Source organism: Eurytemora carolleeae, unplaced genomic scaffold (assembly GCF_000591075.1).
Source record: "Eurytemora carolleeae unplaced genomic scaffold, Eaff_2.0 scaffold1055, whole genome shotgun sequence".
NCBI lineage: Eukaryota > Metazoa > Arthropoda > Copepoda > Calanoida > Temoridae > Eurytemora > Eurytemora carolleeae.
In genome coordinates, this window is record NW_019396943.1 from 53,353 (window position 1) to 68,367 (window position 15,015).

Below are 15,015 nucleotides of genomic sequence, written 5' to 3' on the forward strand. Positions count from 1 at the left end.
ACTGATGAAGATGAATACGAGGGAAGGGAGCTGAGCTTGGTATTTTTAATGAAGATTAAAGAGCAATTGCTCATTAATTCTATTAATAAAACTCTCTTATGTATTTTTATTTTTTATCCAATATAATATATAATCTATATAAATATAATTTGATTGTAAATCATTTTTAGAGTTTTCACCGTGTATAAATAATATACATTTTTTCTATGAAAAAGAATTGAATAATTTGAAATGGGGGAGTAGCGCCAATTCTAAACCAGGTTAAAATTAAAGATAAAATTTTTATAAAGACGACATAGCACCACTTTTATAAGACGACATTTGAAATCATTAATTGGAAAATGTTTTTTATCAATTTAATTAAAAAAGGTTTATTAGGGTTGAGGGGTTGGACTTTATTTCAATGAATATTTTAAATGAGTTTTTACATTATGCGCCAATTAACATGGTAATGTTGTAAATATTACTTTGAAATCGTCTTCAATCTTCAATGAATTCTTCTTTTCGGAACTAAAGTAACCATAAGTGACATTTGAGTGACAAACAGCGATAATCAGAAAACTCTTGACTAAGAAGAAGACTTTTAGACTCAAGTTATTGCTATAAATAGTCCATTAAACATGACATATAGCAGTTGTGCAGTGTAAACAGACCCAGTTTAGATAATATGTAATTAGATAATTTACTAGAAAACTGTTTGCTTTGTAACACCATAAAATACACTGAAGTATTGCCTAGATGTCGTCTTACTATTCCACAGTTTTCTGGTTCCCACTGTACTAAAGTCAATAAATTTTGTTTATAAAAAAGTTTTAAAATCTCGGAAATTGCATTATTCTCACATTGATCAATCGGTAAAAACGGATTACTTATTATAATGTAAAAATGGATAAGTGATCAGAAAAAATGGATAAGTGATAAGATATAAATGAATAAGTGATCAGATATAAATGAAGAAATGATCAGATATAAATGGATAAGTGATCAGATATAAATGGAGAAGTGATCAGATATAAATGAAGAAATGATCACATATAAATGGATAAGTGATCAGATATAAATGAAGAAATGATCACATATAAATGGATAAGTGATCAGATATAAATGAAGAAATGATCAGATATAAATGGATAAGTGATAAGATATAAATGAATAAGTGATCAGATATAAATGGAGAAGTGATCAGATATGAATGAAGAAATGATCAGATATAAAAGGATAAGTGATCAGATATAAATGAAGAAATGATCAGATATAAATGGATAAGTGATCAGATATAAATAGATAAGTGATCAGATATAAATGGATAAGTGATCAGATATAAATGGAGAAGTGATCAGATATAATTGAAGAAATGATCAGATATAAATAGATAAGTGATCAGATATAAATGAAGAAATGATCAGATATAAATGGATAAGTGATCAGATATAAATGAAGAAATGATCAGATATAAATGAATAAGTGATCAGATATAAATGAATAAGTGATCAGATATAAATGGATAAGTGATCAGATATAAATGAATAACTGAACAGATGAATAAGAATAGTGATTCGATATAAATGGTATATAAGAGATTAGAAAAGAGAGAAGTTATTAATTAAAATAAGATAAAGAATCAGAAAAAGGATAGGAATCAAGCTTAAATGGATAATGGAAAAAATTCTAGCTTCGTTGGGCATATAAGTTAAGTGTACCTTCTTTTGGACCTTCGGGATTTTGAAATCGGTTTCATGTAATTCGATCTTTTTGTATTCATTCCATAATTGGTCAGAGTTTATTAGGAAGTGATGAATCATTCATAATCTAATTCTAATAAGTGGAGTTTTGCATTACAAGTTATGCATTTAGATTATCTCAAGATGAAAGAACCCCTTATCTATAGTCTATTGCAGGTTTTCTTTATGGGTGAGTAAAAAACCGGGATTATCAATGCTTTGGATTAAATTTTCAAATTTTTGTTGTCTTCGAAAAAATGAAATGTGAGAAAAAAATCAAAAATAGTCTTAGAACGTTGGAAAAAAATCTACGAAAAGTTGTTGGGAAAACTTTTTTCTACAGTGAAACCCTTAATAACGAATGCATCGAAAGAATTCATCAAATGTCGTATTCTTCACTTTCTGATAATGGAATGTTGCAGATATTTAGTTTTTTAATTAAATGATTATATGGAGCTCTTTAAAACTGTTCCAGCATATTCATGGCTATTTTTTTATTTTCGCAAATACTGAGATTTACGTAATATAGTATAAAACTCATTGAAAAATTGTCAAGATGACATTTGATAAATTCTTCCGATGTATTCGTTATTAAGGGTTTCACTGTATTGTTTTTTATAAATTTTTTAAAAATTCATTAAAAATTGAATGAGATATAACAAAAAATGTAAGCCAATTATTTGCATTTCTGAAGTGATAATTTGATAAGATATACTGCAGATTTCCACTCTAAACTTTTGAGGATTTAATTTCACCCTGTATTTATTATATCATACAGGGAGAACCAGAAAACTCTGAAACAGGGAGTCGAATTTTAGACTCAAGTTATGACTTTAAATATTCCTATGCACATGAGACACAACAATGGTGTTAACAGACCCATTTCACTTAAAAAGTGATTTGGTAACTTATTTGTAAAGCTATTTTCTTTGTAACTTAAAAAGCAAATGCACTTCAGTATTGCTTAAATTTCAGCTTCCTATTTTAAACGTCAAAACGGCTGAACCGATCGGGCCCAAATTTTGTGTGTGACCTCACATAACCCCAGGGAAGGTTTATGGATGATAAAATTTTCAAAAATTTGCCTCTAACAAAATTAGATTTTTGAAAATTCTAAAAAAGCCACGACATTTTTTATAAAATTAGCAAATTTTTGTTTGTTTTTGTTTTACAATGCATAGAAAGAGAAAATGTTCACAATTGAAATAGAAGATGGAAGCTAAGCGCCCTAAAAACCTAATATGCACTATAGTTTCAGTAGAAGTAAATTTTTCCATTTACTGAGAGTGCCGATTGAAGGATTCATATCTCTAATTGGGTAATGAGATAGATAAGAAAGATAGATGATACCGCCATGCAATTTCTATTGGTTCAGAATAGACAACAAACACATGGCTGAACCCTGGTTGGATCAGGCGCTAATGGACTCCGCATACTAGAGTGTTAACTGTGCTTAAAGGTTTGATTATAAAACTTGTTAAAACCCCTTTTTTTGGGTAAACTCTTTATAATAAAATAAATATGTTTTGACTCATTACGTTCATTTAAAAGTTATCATCTTTTTTCTACAACAAATTTAACCTTCGTGGCTAATTTCTTACATTAAACCTCATTAAATCGAAAAGAGGAACAAAATCTTTTTTAATGGAAATCTTTATTTTGATCTTAGGTTATCTTTTTTTTAACTAAATTGCATGAATAACAATGTACAGCAAAGTATTCGTAGTTTGCAGCAATTAGAAACTCCAGTTTCCAGGTTTCAAGACTCGAGAGTTAAAATAAACTTTAATCCGAATAGGAGTCAGTGACAAAATACCAATGTTTTAAAGTATTTTAACCATTTTTTTTCTTTTGTTGGTATTTCATTTAAAATAAATCGCGCAACCTCGTATAATGTGAAGATTAAGAAGTTTTAAATCTATTTAAGTTCTATAAAAATAATTCTTTGTTTTTAAGCAATGTTGTAGAAATGTCGATGATCTCCGAAATTTCGATCATAACTCACGAACCCTTGGACCGCTTGGCCTAAAATATTGATTAGGGAACTAAGAGGAACCATGGAAATGTTCTTAGCATAGTTTAACATTTTAAGAGTTTAGTAATGTTTATGTTTATGTGGTGTTGATTCTCAGGACTCCTATTGGAGTATAATGAGAGTGTAATGAGTCGGATTGACTGTGTTTCCAAGCTAGTAGCTGATAAATCGTATTTTCTCTTGTGAAATAGCTCTTGCATTACTCTAAAATATCTACGGTGGTAGGCGATAATATCAATAGAATGAAGACGACTTTTTTATTTAAGTTTTTATTATTAACAAGCTTTTTTCAAGTTACAAGTTTACAAGTAATTAAAGAGAAGCTTTTAAATTGACAGATTCTCTTTGTTTCATGTTTTTGTGTATTAATGTTTTTTTAAAAGCTAGATATTAACCAAATTTGAAATCGATAGTCGTCTTCATTATATTGCTATAATCGCCTACCACCGTAGATACTAATTTATTTGTTATTTGATCTAAGTGTCAAACACTAATTGTTTATTGAAGATAACTGTAACAATTAGTTTTCTCTCTCTAACTCTCTTTAAATACGAGTTAAGAATAATATTTTATTACTGAATAGTATCCTTGTATAATACATGACTAGATTACTTGGAAACATATTGGTAGAATTGGTAACTTCAACATTTTAACTAATCTTACAAATATAAACCCGGGGATATACATGTTAGGAGACAAAAGGATTAAGAAATGGATTAAGAAAAGGATTAAGAATAGTTTCAAATAAAAGATGAAAAAATAGATGTTCTGAGATTGGAATAAGGTTGAAGAGAGGGGGAAGGGGTTAGGAGGAAGGTGGTGGAAGCATTGAATGTGTAGTGGGGGGTAGGGGCTAGAGGAAGGTATTGGATCAGATGAATGTTGGATTGAGGTGGATGAGAAGGATGATGTATCTGGATGCCTTGACTCCCCAACATTGGAAGAATAATTTAAAATTTGATGAATGTGAGGGCGGGTCTACTCAAGACCTCTAAACTTACAGAAATCATTATCATGGACCCAATTTGGCTTCTAATCCTGATCAGAGGTTTATATTACAGGTTTGAATATTAATAAGCAAGGACGGGTTTCTCTAGGATTCAATCATCATCCGTCCTGAATCTGTAGCGTAGAGAATATTCACAGCCATAATGAGATGATGAACTCAGATTGATCAGGAGATGATACAGTTCTTATCCTTATCCTTGTCTACGGATACCCCTCTCTGCCTGCCCCCCGGCCCATTATTCATCACCAGGCTGGGACTGGATCTAAGATTGGTCCCAATGGGGGCCCGGAGACTGCTACGCCCCGACACATGACGATGGGACATTGCGAATCTATCATTGGGTACATAGGATATCCGTACCCCTCCGTACGCACGTCTTGGAGGAAGCTGGTACGCATAGGGATCATCTGAATCCGAGCTGGATGAGGAGCAGGTCGAACAATCACTCATCTCATCATCCTCCATGCGCCGGGATACATTGAAAGCATCCTGTAGTCCGGTTTTACCAGAGTAAGAATGGCTTCTGGGTAAGGAACCAGTTCTTGAAACCTCCTGAGTTCCACGACTCCGAGAAGAGGATCGATTTCGGTGATGGCTGGATCTGTGTCCCGATCTATGCTTTCTCCCAGAGGACTCGTGATGACGTCCTGGAGATCTGTCTGGAACCTGAGCAGGATCAAACCGAACATTCAGGTTCTTGCTCGAGTTATTATTTGTTGTATTCAATTCAGTCTTTGATTTCTGGCGCCCGCTGAGATTGCTTTTTCTTGGTTTATGCCGGGACGATTTTTCTCCACCTCCGGCATCATCAGAACTAGTGTCCGACTTGTGGCAATCAGATAAATCAGGCATACTGGATACTGAGCTGAGGCCCATCTGTCCGCCAGAAATCGATCGCTTTTTTGATTGTTTGACAGGTAGAGTGGGGGGCTGCTGGCTGCCTGATGATTTAAGATTATTCTCTGGCATATTCTCTCCTCCTCCACCCATCTGATGTAGAGACAGCTGGGAGAGAAACCGATCCAAACCTAGTTCTCCGATAGTTGCAAGATCTATAGGTTGTCTACTGCCTCTAGAGTGCGGAGACGCTAGTTTTTCCTTCATATGTCTAACCAACATCTCAATCTGCGCTGGAGACATTTGGTTTGTAAGTTCTCCGATCACATTAATCCCTCGTTCAGCGATTAATCTCTCCAGGTTTCGCTCAAGGTATAACCGATCATTATGAGACATTTGCTGTTGCAGGTGCTCTTGTTTGGATCCGGAGACGTGTTGTTCTGTCTGTAGTCCAACCTCAGAGCGTCTAGGATACTGCTGTTTAGGAGAGGAAGGTTCATACGGACTATTGGAACTAAGGATTTGATGGAGAGACGTAATAGGCTGTAATGATGAGTCTTGATAAGAATGATTTAAAACTGCTGCACTTGGAGTTGAGGTTTGATGATAGGGTTGAGGCAGGGTTCCCATCTCTTCATGGCGTGAGATAGGTCGGCTAGCTGACTGCAGGGCTCTTCGTCCCATTTTAGGACTACGTGTCTGGGCTGGTAGATTACTGTAAGTGTTGGTTGTATTTTGATACATCATCTGCTGCTGTCCAGACGGGTTGGAACTAGTTGAGTGTACAGATTCTCTCTTCTGCTCCGGTAAGAAGTGATGATAGTTTTGTTGAGAAGAGAAATCCTTTCCATTAAAGGGCCTACTGGGATCAGACGGAGATATTGAACCGATAACAGCGGATGAATTTGCAGCCTGATATCGTCGGATCCTCCCCAGACTTTCTTTACGTCCCAAACTACCAAATTGATTATCAAATTTCATTTCAAATTTACTCTCAAACCTACCGAAGCTTTCCCGTCTCGTTAGAGGAGGTGTTCGGGGTGGGAGAGGGCTGGCTAGACAATCTCTCATTGCAAGATCACTAGGTGTCGGACTTGGTTCCTTTCCTTGTTTAGAAGGTTGGATTATAAAAGGTTGAACTTTGGGTTTGTCCGGCACCGGTGGACCTTTTTTCCGCGCAAACAGCGGAGATTTTCCGACAGCAAAATTTTGTCCTCTTTGAGGTATTTCAGAGTCTTGTTTAGTCTCATTGTTTGAAACTTTGAGGTACGGATAGTTTGGAGCAGGGTTAGCCTGTACTCCGGTACTAAGGTTAGCACTGGTCGGAGTTATAGATCGATCACTTACTGAATCACTGTTAGAACCTCGGTTTCTTTGAATCCAGGCTTTTCTACTGTTCTCTGAGTTAGAGCTTTTCACTGATAGTTTTCTCTGTACCGGAGGAGACGTAGAGAAACTACTTTGCTCCGAGAGGGACAAATCACTTGTTTCATTCACTGGTCGAGGTTTCTTCACATTGTCATATATTGCAGGTTTATCAGTTTCTCCCTTAGAGCAGGATATAGAGCAGTATATTAATCCTCTCCGGGGTAGGAAAGGTCGTCCTAGCAGAGTAGTTCTACAGTGGTGGCAGGAGAAACAATGTTCTGTAGCGTGCCAATGCTGTCCTTCGTGACTCATTTGGCCTAGATAAATAAACTCATTAAAAACATACTTGGTAATCTCATGCATACTTCTACAACTGATATTAGATGAAAGTATATTATGCATCCTTGAGACTTAATGCTCATGCTTTAAAGGAGATTATATTGTTTCATAACATTTCAGTTTGTTGCATCATAAAATGTTTCATTAAACCTCAGTTAGGTTGTATCATCGTTAAAGAAAATCGATATGGAAAATCAGACAGTCTGGAAGTCTAAGACTGAACTTAAGTTGGAGCTTAAAAGTCATAAAATCAAGATGGGTTTGGATCATAATTGTGAAATTTTTTTTCCGATCAACAATAATTCATCTTATTATATTATTAAGTCAGTTTTTTCAAAACAATTCCATGTTTTTTTTATAATGTCATCGCAGAATGTGGAATGAACGTTTTGTTCATTCCACATTCTGCGATGAGATTATAAAAAAAACATGGAATTGTTTAAAGAGAAAATGTCTGATTTCTCAGGTTGTCGTTTGTGTGAACCTTTGCATGTGCGTGTTCAACCCAATCAGATGCATATATTGGTGCTGAGATTATGAATGGTAAAAACAAGTATAGAGATGTTTAAACCAACCTTGGTCGACCCCAATTGTTTCTCCACACGCATCGCAATATTCGGCAAACATACAGTCGAAGCATGTTAGACAGTAGGGTCTCCCCTCCCGCATAATATACCGCTGTCCGCCCAGGTTTCGGTCGCATTCGAAGCAAGCAAAGTGCTTCATATGCCAGGCTCTACCCTCCGCCTCAGTGCATTCATCCGAGAATATTATCTAAAAAATAGAAAGGGTCAAATAATTCATCTATATAAGGTAATCATGCATGGGTTAAATATGAAGGAGGGGAGATATCAAGTATATCTCAAGGGAGGTCTCGGTATCTCATGCAAAATATCAAGATTCAAGATACGATCAAGGTCCAAGCTAAACTCTCTTCATACATTATCTAGTAGATGGTAGATTAATATTTTCTAGTGAAATGGAACTTCAAGATTTGATATTTATCTCTATTATTTAAAGCACCCTGAGCTAGAAGTATCAAGTTCCGTCCTAACTTACAATTATATCTTTATCAAGGACACATAAATGGTATTATTACAAATGAGTGTCCAGCACTTCCCCCCATCCCCCCTCCTCCCGAACCTATTATAGAGAATAAACATAATGCTAAAACTAAGTTTGCACAAAAATAAAACAGATATTTTGTTTGCAATGCAAAAATAGTTTTTCAAAAAAATAAGATAGAACTGGGTTCGGACATTGGAATCTCCCTACCTCCTACATACCCTAAAGTCGTCAGACGCATTAAACTATAAAATTTATACAAAACATGAATCTAATATTCATAAAATCTGAATACGAGAGTTGAGGGGTAGATTTGAAGCGTCAAACTCGTAAATAAGAACCTGAGCGAGCTAATATGATCTAGTTTAACGGACCTTAAACCTCCTCTATAGTCTACACAGACCCGGAGAGAAGCAAACTCATTCAACTTTATGTATTTGTTAATCTAGAAAACCCAGCGTAGAAAACAAGGTCTTTCAGGGTGTTTTGCACTAAATCCCTTTTTTATGAACACGATCAAATTCGTTGGACTCGGGATTTTCAGCTGAACTTGTCAAAACTCCAGGAATTGAGGGGAGGGGGTTGGTAGGTTGAAATATCTATATTCCTAAACATGAGCTCTCCAAACCTATAGGAGAGAGTACAGGAACCTGCTCAGCCTATTATTACTATGATAAATGAGACGGTTTACTGATCTCATCTTTTCCATATACACGGACACTTCGATATTCATTTCTGAAAACAGGGGATCAAAACAAGTAATTTTTCAATCATTCTCTTCTCTATAAGCTCTTAAGGTGGAAAGAGGATATTTTTAAACCTTTTTGAAAAAGAAAGTATATTGGCCCCATCAGGTTTAGGTCCGGATACAATTGAAATTCTTGGAAGGGTTGGATGAAGATTGTGCATGATTGATTGTTGGGTCCGGTGTCAACCATCCCTGCTCAGGGGTCCCACCAAACCACGAGTAGCAAGATGGGTTCGCTCTTTCGTTCACTTTCCCTCCAATCAATACATCTGTGAGTCCTGGTTTAGAGTAGTACCCTGAGATACCTATATCCAACCCTGATGTGGTGACAATGGATAGTTCTTGCATGCATTACTCGCTCCAGGAAGAAGAGCTATTTTATAACAATCAAACGCGGAGCAAGAACGGAACCCTTTGCATGAACCATTTCTTTAACCGGACACGTTCCTGATTCGGAAAGTGAGAAGAAGGTGAAAACTATTAAATATCCAACACTTCCACACATTCAATCAACCTTCATTATTATTGAACCCATTAAAGATCTAATTCTTTAGAATAGTTCATCATCATCTTGTGATCAATCTCCCCAGCTTCCTTTATTTTATCTCCTCTCTCCAACTCTCAAAGATAAGAACGTGAACCAAGAATAACCTTTACCAACCTTTATCATAAACCGTGTCTAAACCCTTAAACCATTTTTACTCTTTCTAAAGACGATTAAAAGAAATTCAGGGACGTATATGCCTTCATTTAGAATAGCAGGGGGCGTTGGAGGATTAATTTACCTCATCGCATGCTGAGCATCTGGGTTTAGTTGTCTCGGCATGATGTCTGCCACAGTAGAGCTTCCTATCCTTGTAGAAGTAGATGAGGTCGACGAGTAGCTCCTGGCAGACCTGGCAGCAGAAGCAGGTTGGATGCCAGGCTCGGTTAGGTCCTCCTCTGCTAGCGGAGACACAGATATCTCCTCCATGCATGTTCTCACCACACTAAATTATACAACAATTAAAATTGGAAAACTCATTAAATATTAGTTTTACGACATAATAAATATTTATATGCAACTGCTTTATGTTTATATAGAAAAATATTGGTAGCTTGTTATAATCTCAAATTGTATAAAAAAATATATTTACTGAATTATGAACTTTGTAATTGACAAAATTTTGACAAAATTTCCCAATTAAATATGATCAGTCATATCTAATATTTAAACTTTTTTACAGAACCTAATAAGAAACTTGTCATCCTTGCATGCTGAAAAATCTCGAGTAAAAATAGAAATTGTCTCAAAATTGAATAAATTATATTTTGAACTTACAGCTTCGCAAGTAACTGGAGTCTGTAGAGTGACCGGCAGCGGTTTAACTGTTCCGCGCCCGAGCGCATCCCGCTTCCTCTGCTGGGAGAACAGGCGCAGCTCCTTTTTCTCATCCTCAGACAAGCTGTTACAGTACCTGGAGTAAAAAAGTTCTTCCTTGAAGTCTTCAATAGGACCAGGATATCGCAAAAAATAGTTTTTTATCCCTGTAGACTCAAGCTAGGTTTATGGCTAATCTGAGTTGTTAAAGAATGGGAAACTAGCAAAACTACCGGAGCTAAATCTTCATAAATTGTCTAGCTCATCAAGTCTGGGGGCGTTTAAGTATTCCTAAAATACCAAGAAAATTCTTCAATCTTACATCCCGCCCTTAAATGGTCTCTGTATAAAACCTCAAAGTTTTCAGAAAACCTTAAGAAAAGATAATTCTATCATATTCATATATAATATAATAAATAATAGAATTTTGTCTAGAAATATGTCCGTGAGGTAATGTTGATGCCAGGGTAATAAATCTTTAAGAAATGAAATATATCCATCCTTCCTATCTCTTTATCTATCTATCTGTATGACATTATAAAACAGACCTGGAGTTTAAATTTATATGACATGGGTTGGATAGATATTAATTCTAACCAACCCGACAATACACAACTTAAATGTTACAAACAATTGGAATCCGCAAAAGAGATAGAAATATATTCGAAAAATATCTGTTTAAAAATGAAAGGTAAAAAATAAATCTGTATTTTAAAGAACTTTAAATAGAAGAAAGGGATAGAATTGAGGGATAAAAATGAAATAAAACACAAAGATAAGAATTTGTAAAAAAATGTACTGAAAGAAAGAAAAAGAAACGGGCGATTATAGTAGTTGTAAGCTCAGTTCGAATGCATTGTGTAAACTGTACACTGTACATACTTTTATTGTTATTTCTCAAGTCTGATTAATTTCTCCCATTTAGATGGAGATATTTATGAGCCGTATGGCGTAGGTTCTTAATCAAAATTTCACGCGGATTTGTCTTAATTATCATACACCCTAGCTCTAACCCCCGGGCTTACTGTCGAAATATACTTTATCATGTTTTTGAGAACGTTTTTAAACAGATTTTATTTTTAAAATATCTTCCCACAAAAAGTAGTTTTATACAGGATTTTGACGTATGAGGAGACAGGATGTCAGACTACTAAATGTAGAGATTTTTCAGAGTTTATAAATGTACTTTTACTTCTCACCTTGGAGTATTTTTTTTAGGAGGGGGGGGGGGGAGAAACTAAGAGACTAAATATCTATTAAATGATTAATTATCGTTGAAGAATAAAGGATGGTGGGGATGAGACGGGGGGGGGGAAACAAATTTTTTATCTAAACCTGCATCAAAAGAATTTTATGAAAGGGATGAAAGAGAAACTTAAGAATAATTTAGATAAAATTTTAAAAGATTATGATGGGTGAAAATATGTTAATAATTATAAGAATGCAGGATGGTACAGTTTAATAACGAAACTTATTCCTTCTGTGAAAGGATGAAGTGATTACGATATGCTGTAGACTGTATATCCAGGGCAGAACGAATATAATAAGGTTATGGTAAAGAACATTACAAGATAAAGTATACACTGGGCGTAAATCAGTATAGGATAAAGTAGGATGGATATCAGTATAGGATAAAGTAGGACGGATATCAGTATAGGATAAAGTAGGATGGAAATCAGTATAGGATAAAGTAGGATGGATATCAGTTTAGTATAAAGTAGGATGAATATCAGTATAGGATAAAGTAGGATGGATATCAGTTTAGTATAAAGTAGGATGAATATCAGTATAGGATAAAGTAGGATGAATATCAGTATAGGATAAAGTAGGATGGATATCAGTTTAGTATAAAGTAGGATGAATATCAGTATAGAATAAAGTAGGATGAATATCAGTATAGGATAAAGTAGGATGGATATAAAGTAGGATGAATATCAGTATAGGATAAAGTAGGACGGATATCAGTATAGGATTAAGAAGAATAAGATTTAGAACTCACCGAACTTCATTATCATGAGGAGGAAGCTGATGAAGAAGTTGTTTGATCCGATATTTCTCTCCGACACTGTTCACGTATGGGATCTTATCCTCAGGGATAGTGGAGAAGTACAGATGAACCTATGATAATGATAAAAGTTAGCTAACAGTGAAAATTTAATGATTTGCGTTGTAAAAACTGGCAGACCAAAAAATACAAAAATTATATAATAAAATTAAGAACAAAACTATATTAGTTAATTTTAAATATAATAATAATAATAATGTTGATAATAATAGATCCCTTTTCCCTATTCTTGCACTAGGAGACATAATACACAAGATCTAATTCTTTCCACCAAGATTAATGGCGGTTATTAGAGGAACTAGCAGGAATTATCAATAAAACTATTTGATCCTGAGCACATAATAATCTGGTACCTACCCCCTCCCCTTTCATCCCCCCCCCCCCNCCCCTCGATCTCCCTCCATATATCGTCCATTTTTATACCCCTCACCCCCCTCGATCTCCCTCCATATATCGTCCATTTTTATACCCCTCACCCCCCTCGATCTCCCTCCATATATCGTCCATTTTTATACCCCTCACCCCCCTCGATCTCCCTCCATATATCGTCCATTTTTATACCCCTCACCCCCCTCGATCTCCCTCCATATATCGTCCATTTTTATACCCCTCACCCCCCTCGATCTCCCTCCATATATCGTCCATTTTTATACCCCTCACCCCCCTCGATCTCCCTCCATATATCGTCCATTTTTATACCCCTCACCCCCCTCGATCTCCCTCCATATATCGTCCATTTTTATACCCCTCACCCCCCTCGATCTCCCTCCATATATCGTCCATTTTTATACCCCTCACCCCCCTCGATCTCCCTCCATATATCGTCCATTTTTATACCCCTCACCCCCCTCGATCTCCCTCCACATATCGTCCATTTTTATACCCCCTCACCCCCCTCGATCTACCTCCACATATGGTCCATTTATATACCCCCTCACCCCCCTAGATCTCCCTCCACATATCGTCCAATTATATACCCCCTCACCCCCCATCGTCCATTTGGTTTTTCTTAAACCCTTCCTATCTTTAAAGCTGGAGGTATTTGTAACATACCTTTATCTAAGCATCAATATTTCATATTGTCAGACCCAAATTAGTTTGATTATTCTTTTTAAAATATTGTATAAAAGTGTCCGTATAGGGTGTATATAGGGTGTATATGGGTATATAAAGTGCCACAGATTTCTTAGATAGAACAAAAGATGAAATTCTGACATTAAATCTTAAATTGGACTCATTTATTCTTTTCAAGTATATTTGCTGTTAGATGCTAAAGTAAAACTTGTAAAACTGAAAACGATTTTCTGTTTTATCTGGGTAATCTGTGGTGCTCTCTCTCTCTCTTCTATATTTATTGTTTTTTATCTTAATAAATCTTTACGACGCAATAAAGATATTCTCTGCGCTCTAACATCAATAAATTATGGATTGATCATCCAAAATCTAGCGATAAATGATTAATAAAACCTCAAATGGACCAGTAAACCGATAAAGCAGTTTAAGACGATGTAAAATTCTTTTGGCTCCACCCTGTTAATTCTTTAGCTTCATTTTAATCTATCTTTTTATCTTTTATCTTTCATATCTCGTTCTTTTATCCGTTTTCATCCTTTTCCTGATTCAAGTGTTTTTAAGTTCCATTTCAATTTTGAAAGTGATGAGAAGGCGACAAATTAAACCAAAACATCCATCTTTTTGCGAGATCATTTTCCCTCTAATTCCAGCTTTGAACTCGGGTAATTCGAGGCTTCAAGGTTTTTGCTCTAGATCTAATGGAAGCTTTTTCCTTCCCCCTTATCTTTTCGCCCTAGTTCTAATCGATACAAATTATAGAACTTTAAAAGGAATTTGCATCCAAGTCTTGCAACGCTTTTTAAAACTAAATAAATTTAGATCGGTGATGGAGGAAGGAGAGGGGGGAGGGGGAGGCAAGAACGCGATGAATTCTTCACGCTTCACCATCTAGAGCTAAGATTGCTTTGAAAATGATCTCGGATCTATTAGAGAGAGGGGATCATTTAAAAATGTTATCATGAGGAGGAAGCTGATGAAGAAGTTGTTTGATCCGATATTTCTCTCCGACACTGTTCACGTATGGGATCTTATCCTCAGGGATAGTGGAGAAGTACAGATGAACCTATGATAATGATAAAAGTTAGCTAACAGTGAAAATTTAATGATTTGCGTTGTAAAAACTGGCAGACCAAAAAATACAAAAATTATATAATAAAATTAAGAACAAAACTATATTAGTTAATTTTAAATATAATAATAATAATAATGTTGATAATAATAGATCCCTTTTCCCTATTCTTGCACTAGGAGACATAATACACAAGATCTAATTCTTTCCACCAAGATTAATGGCGGTTATTAGAGGAACTAGCAGGAATTATCAATAAAACTATTTGATCCTGAGCACATAATAATCTGGTACCTACCCCCTCCCCTTTCATCCCCCCCCCCCC

The 15,015-nt window shown here is 35.4% G+C and overlaps 1 protein-coding gene across 1 annotated transcript in view; it reads right to left on the reverse strand.

Annotated features, from left to right (window-relative positions):
* Positions 1-4,305: 4,305 nt before the first annotated feature.
* Positions 4,306-15,015, reverse strand: part of LOC111710367 (protein espinas) — a 25,772-nt gene continuing 15,062 nt past the window's right edge. The window contains exons 3-7 of the mRNA XM_023484439.1: positions 12,482-12,600; positions 10,444-10,579; positions 9,908-10,111; positions 7,885-8,083; positions 4,306-7,287 (exon numbers count right to left, since the gene is read on the reverse strand). Of these exons, the coding sequence (XP_023340207.1) occupies positions 4,931-7,287; positions 7,885-8,083; positions 9,908-10,111; positions 10,444-10,579; positions 12,482-12,600 (3,015 nt within the window). The 3' untranslated portion in view covers positions 4,306-4,930. The remainder of the gene's footprint in view (positions 7,288-7,884; positions 8,084-9,907; positions 10,112-10,443; positions 10,580-12,481; positions 12,601-15,015) is intronic.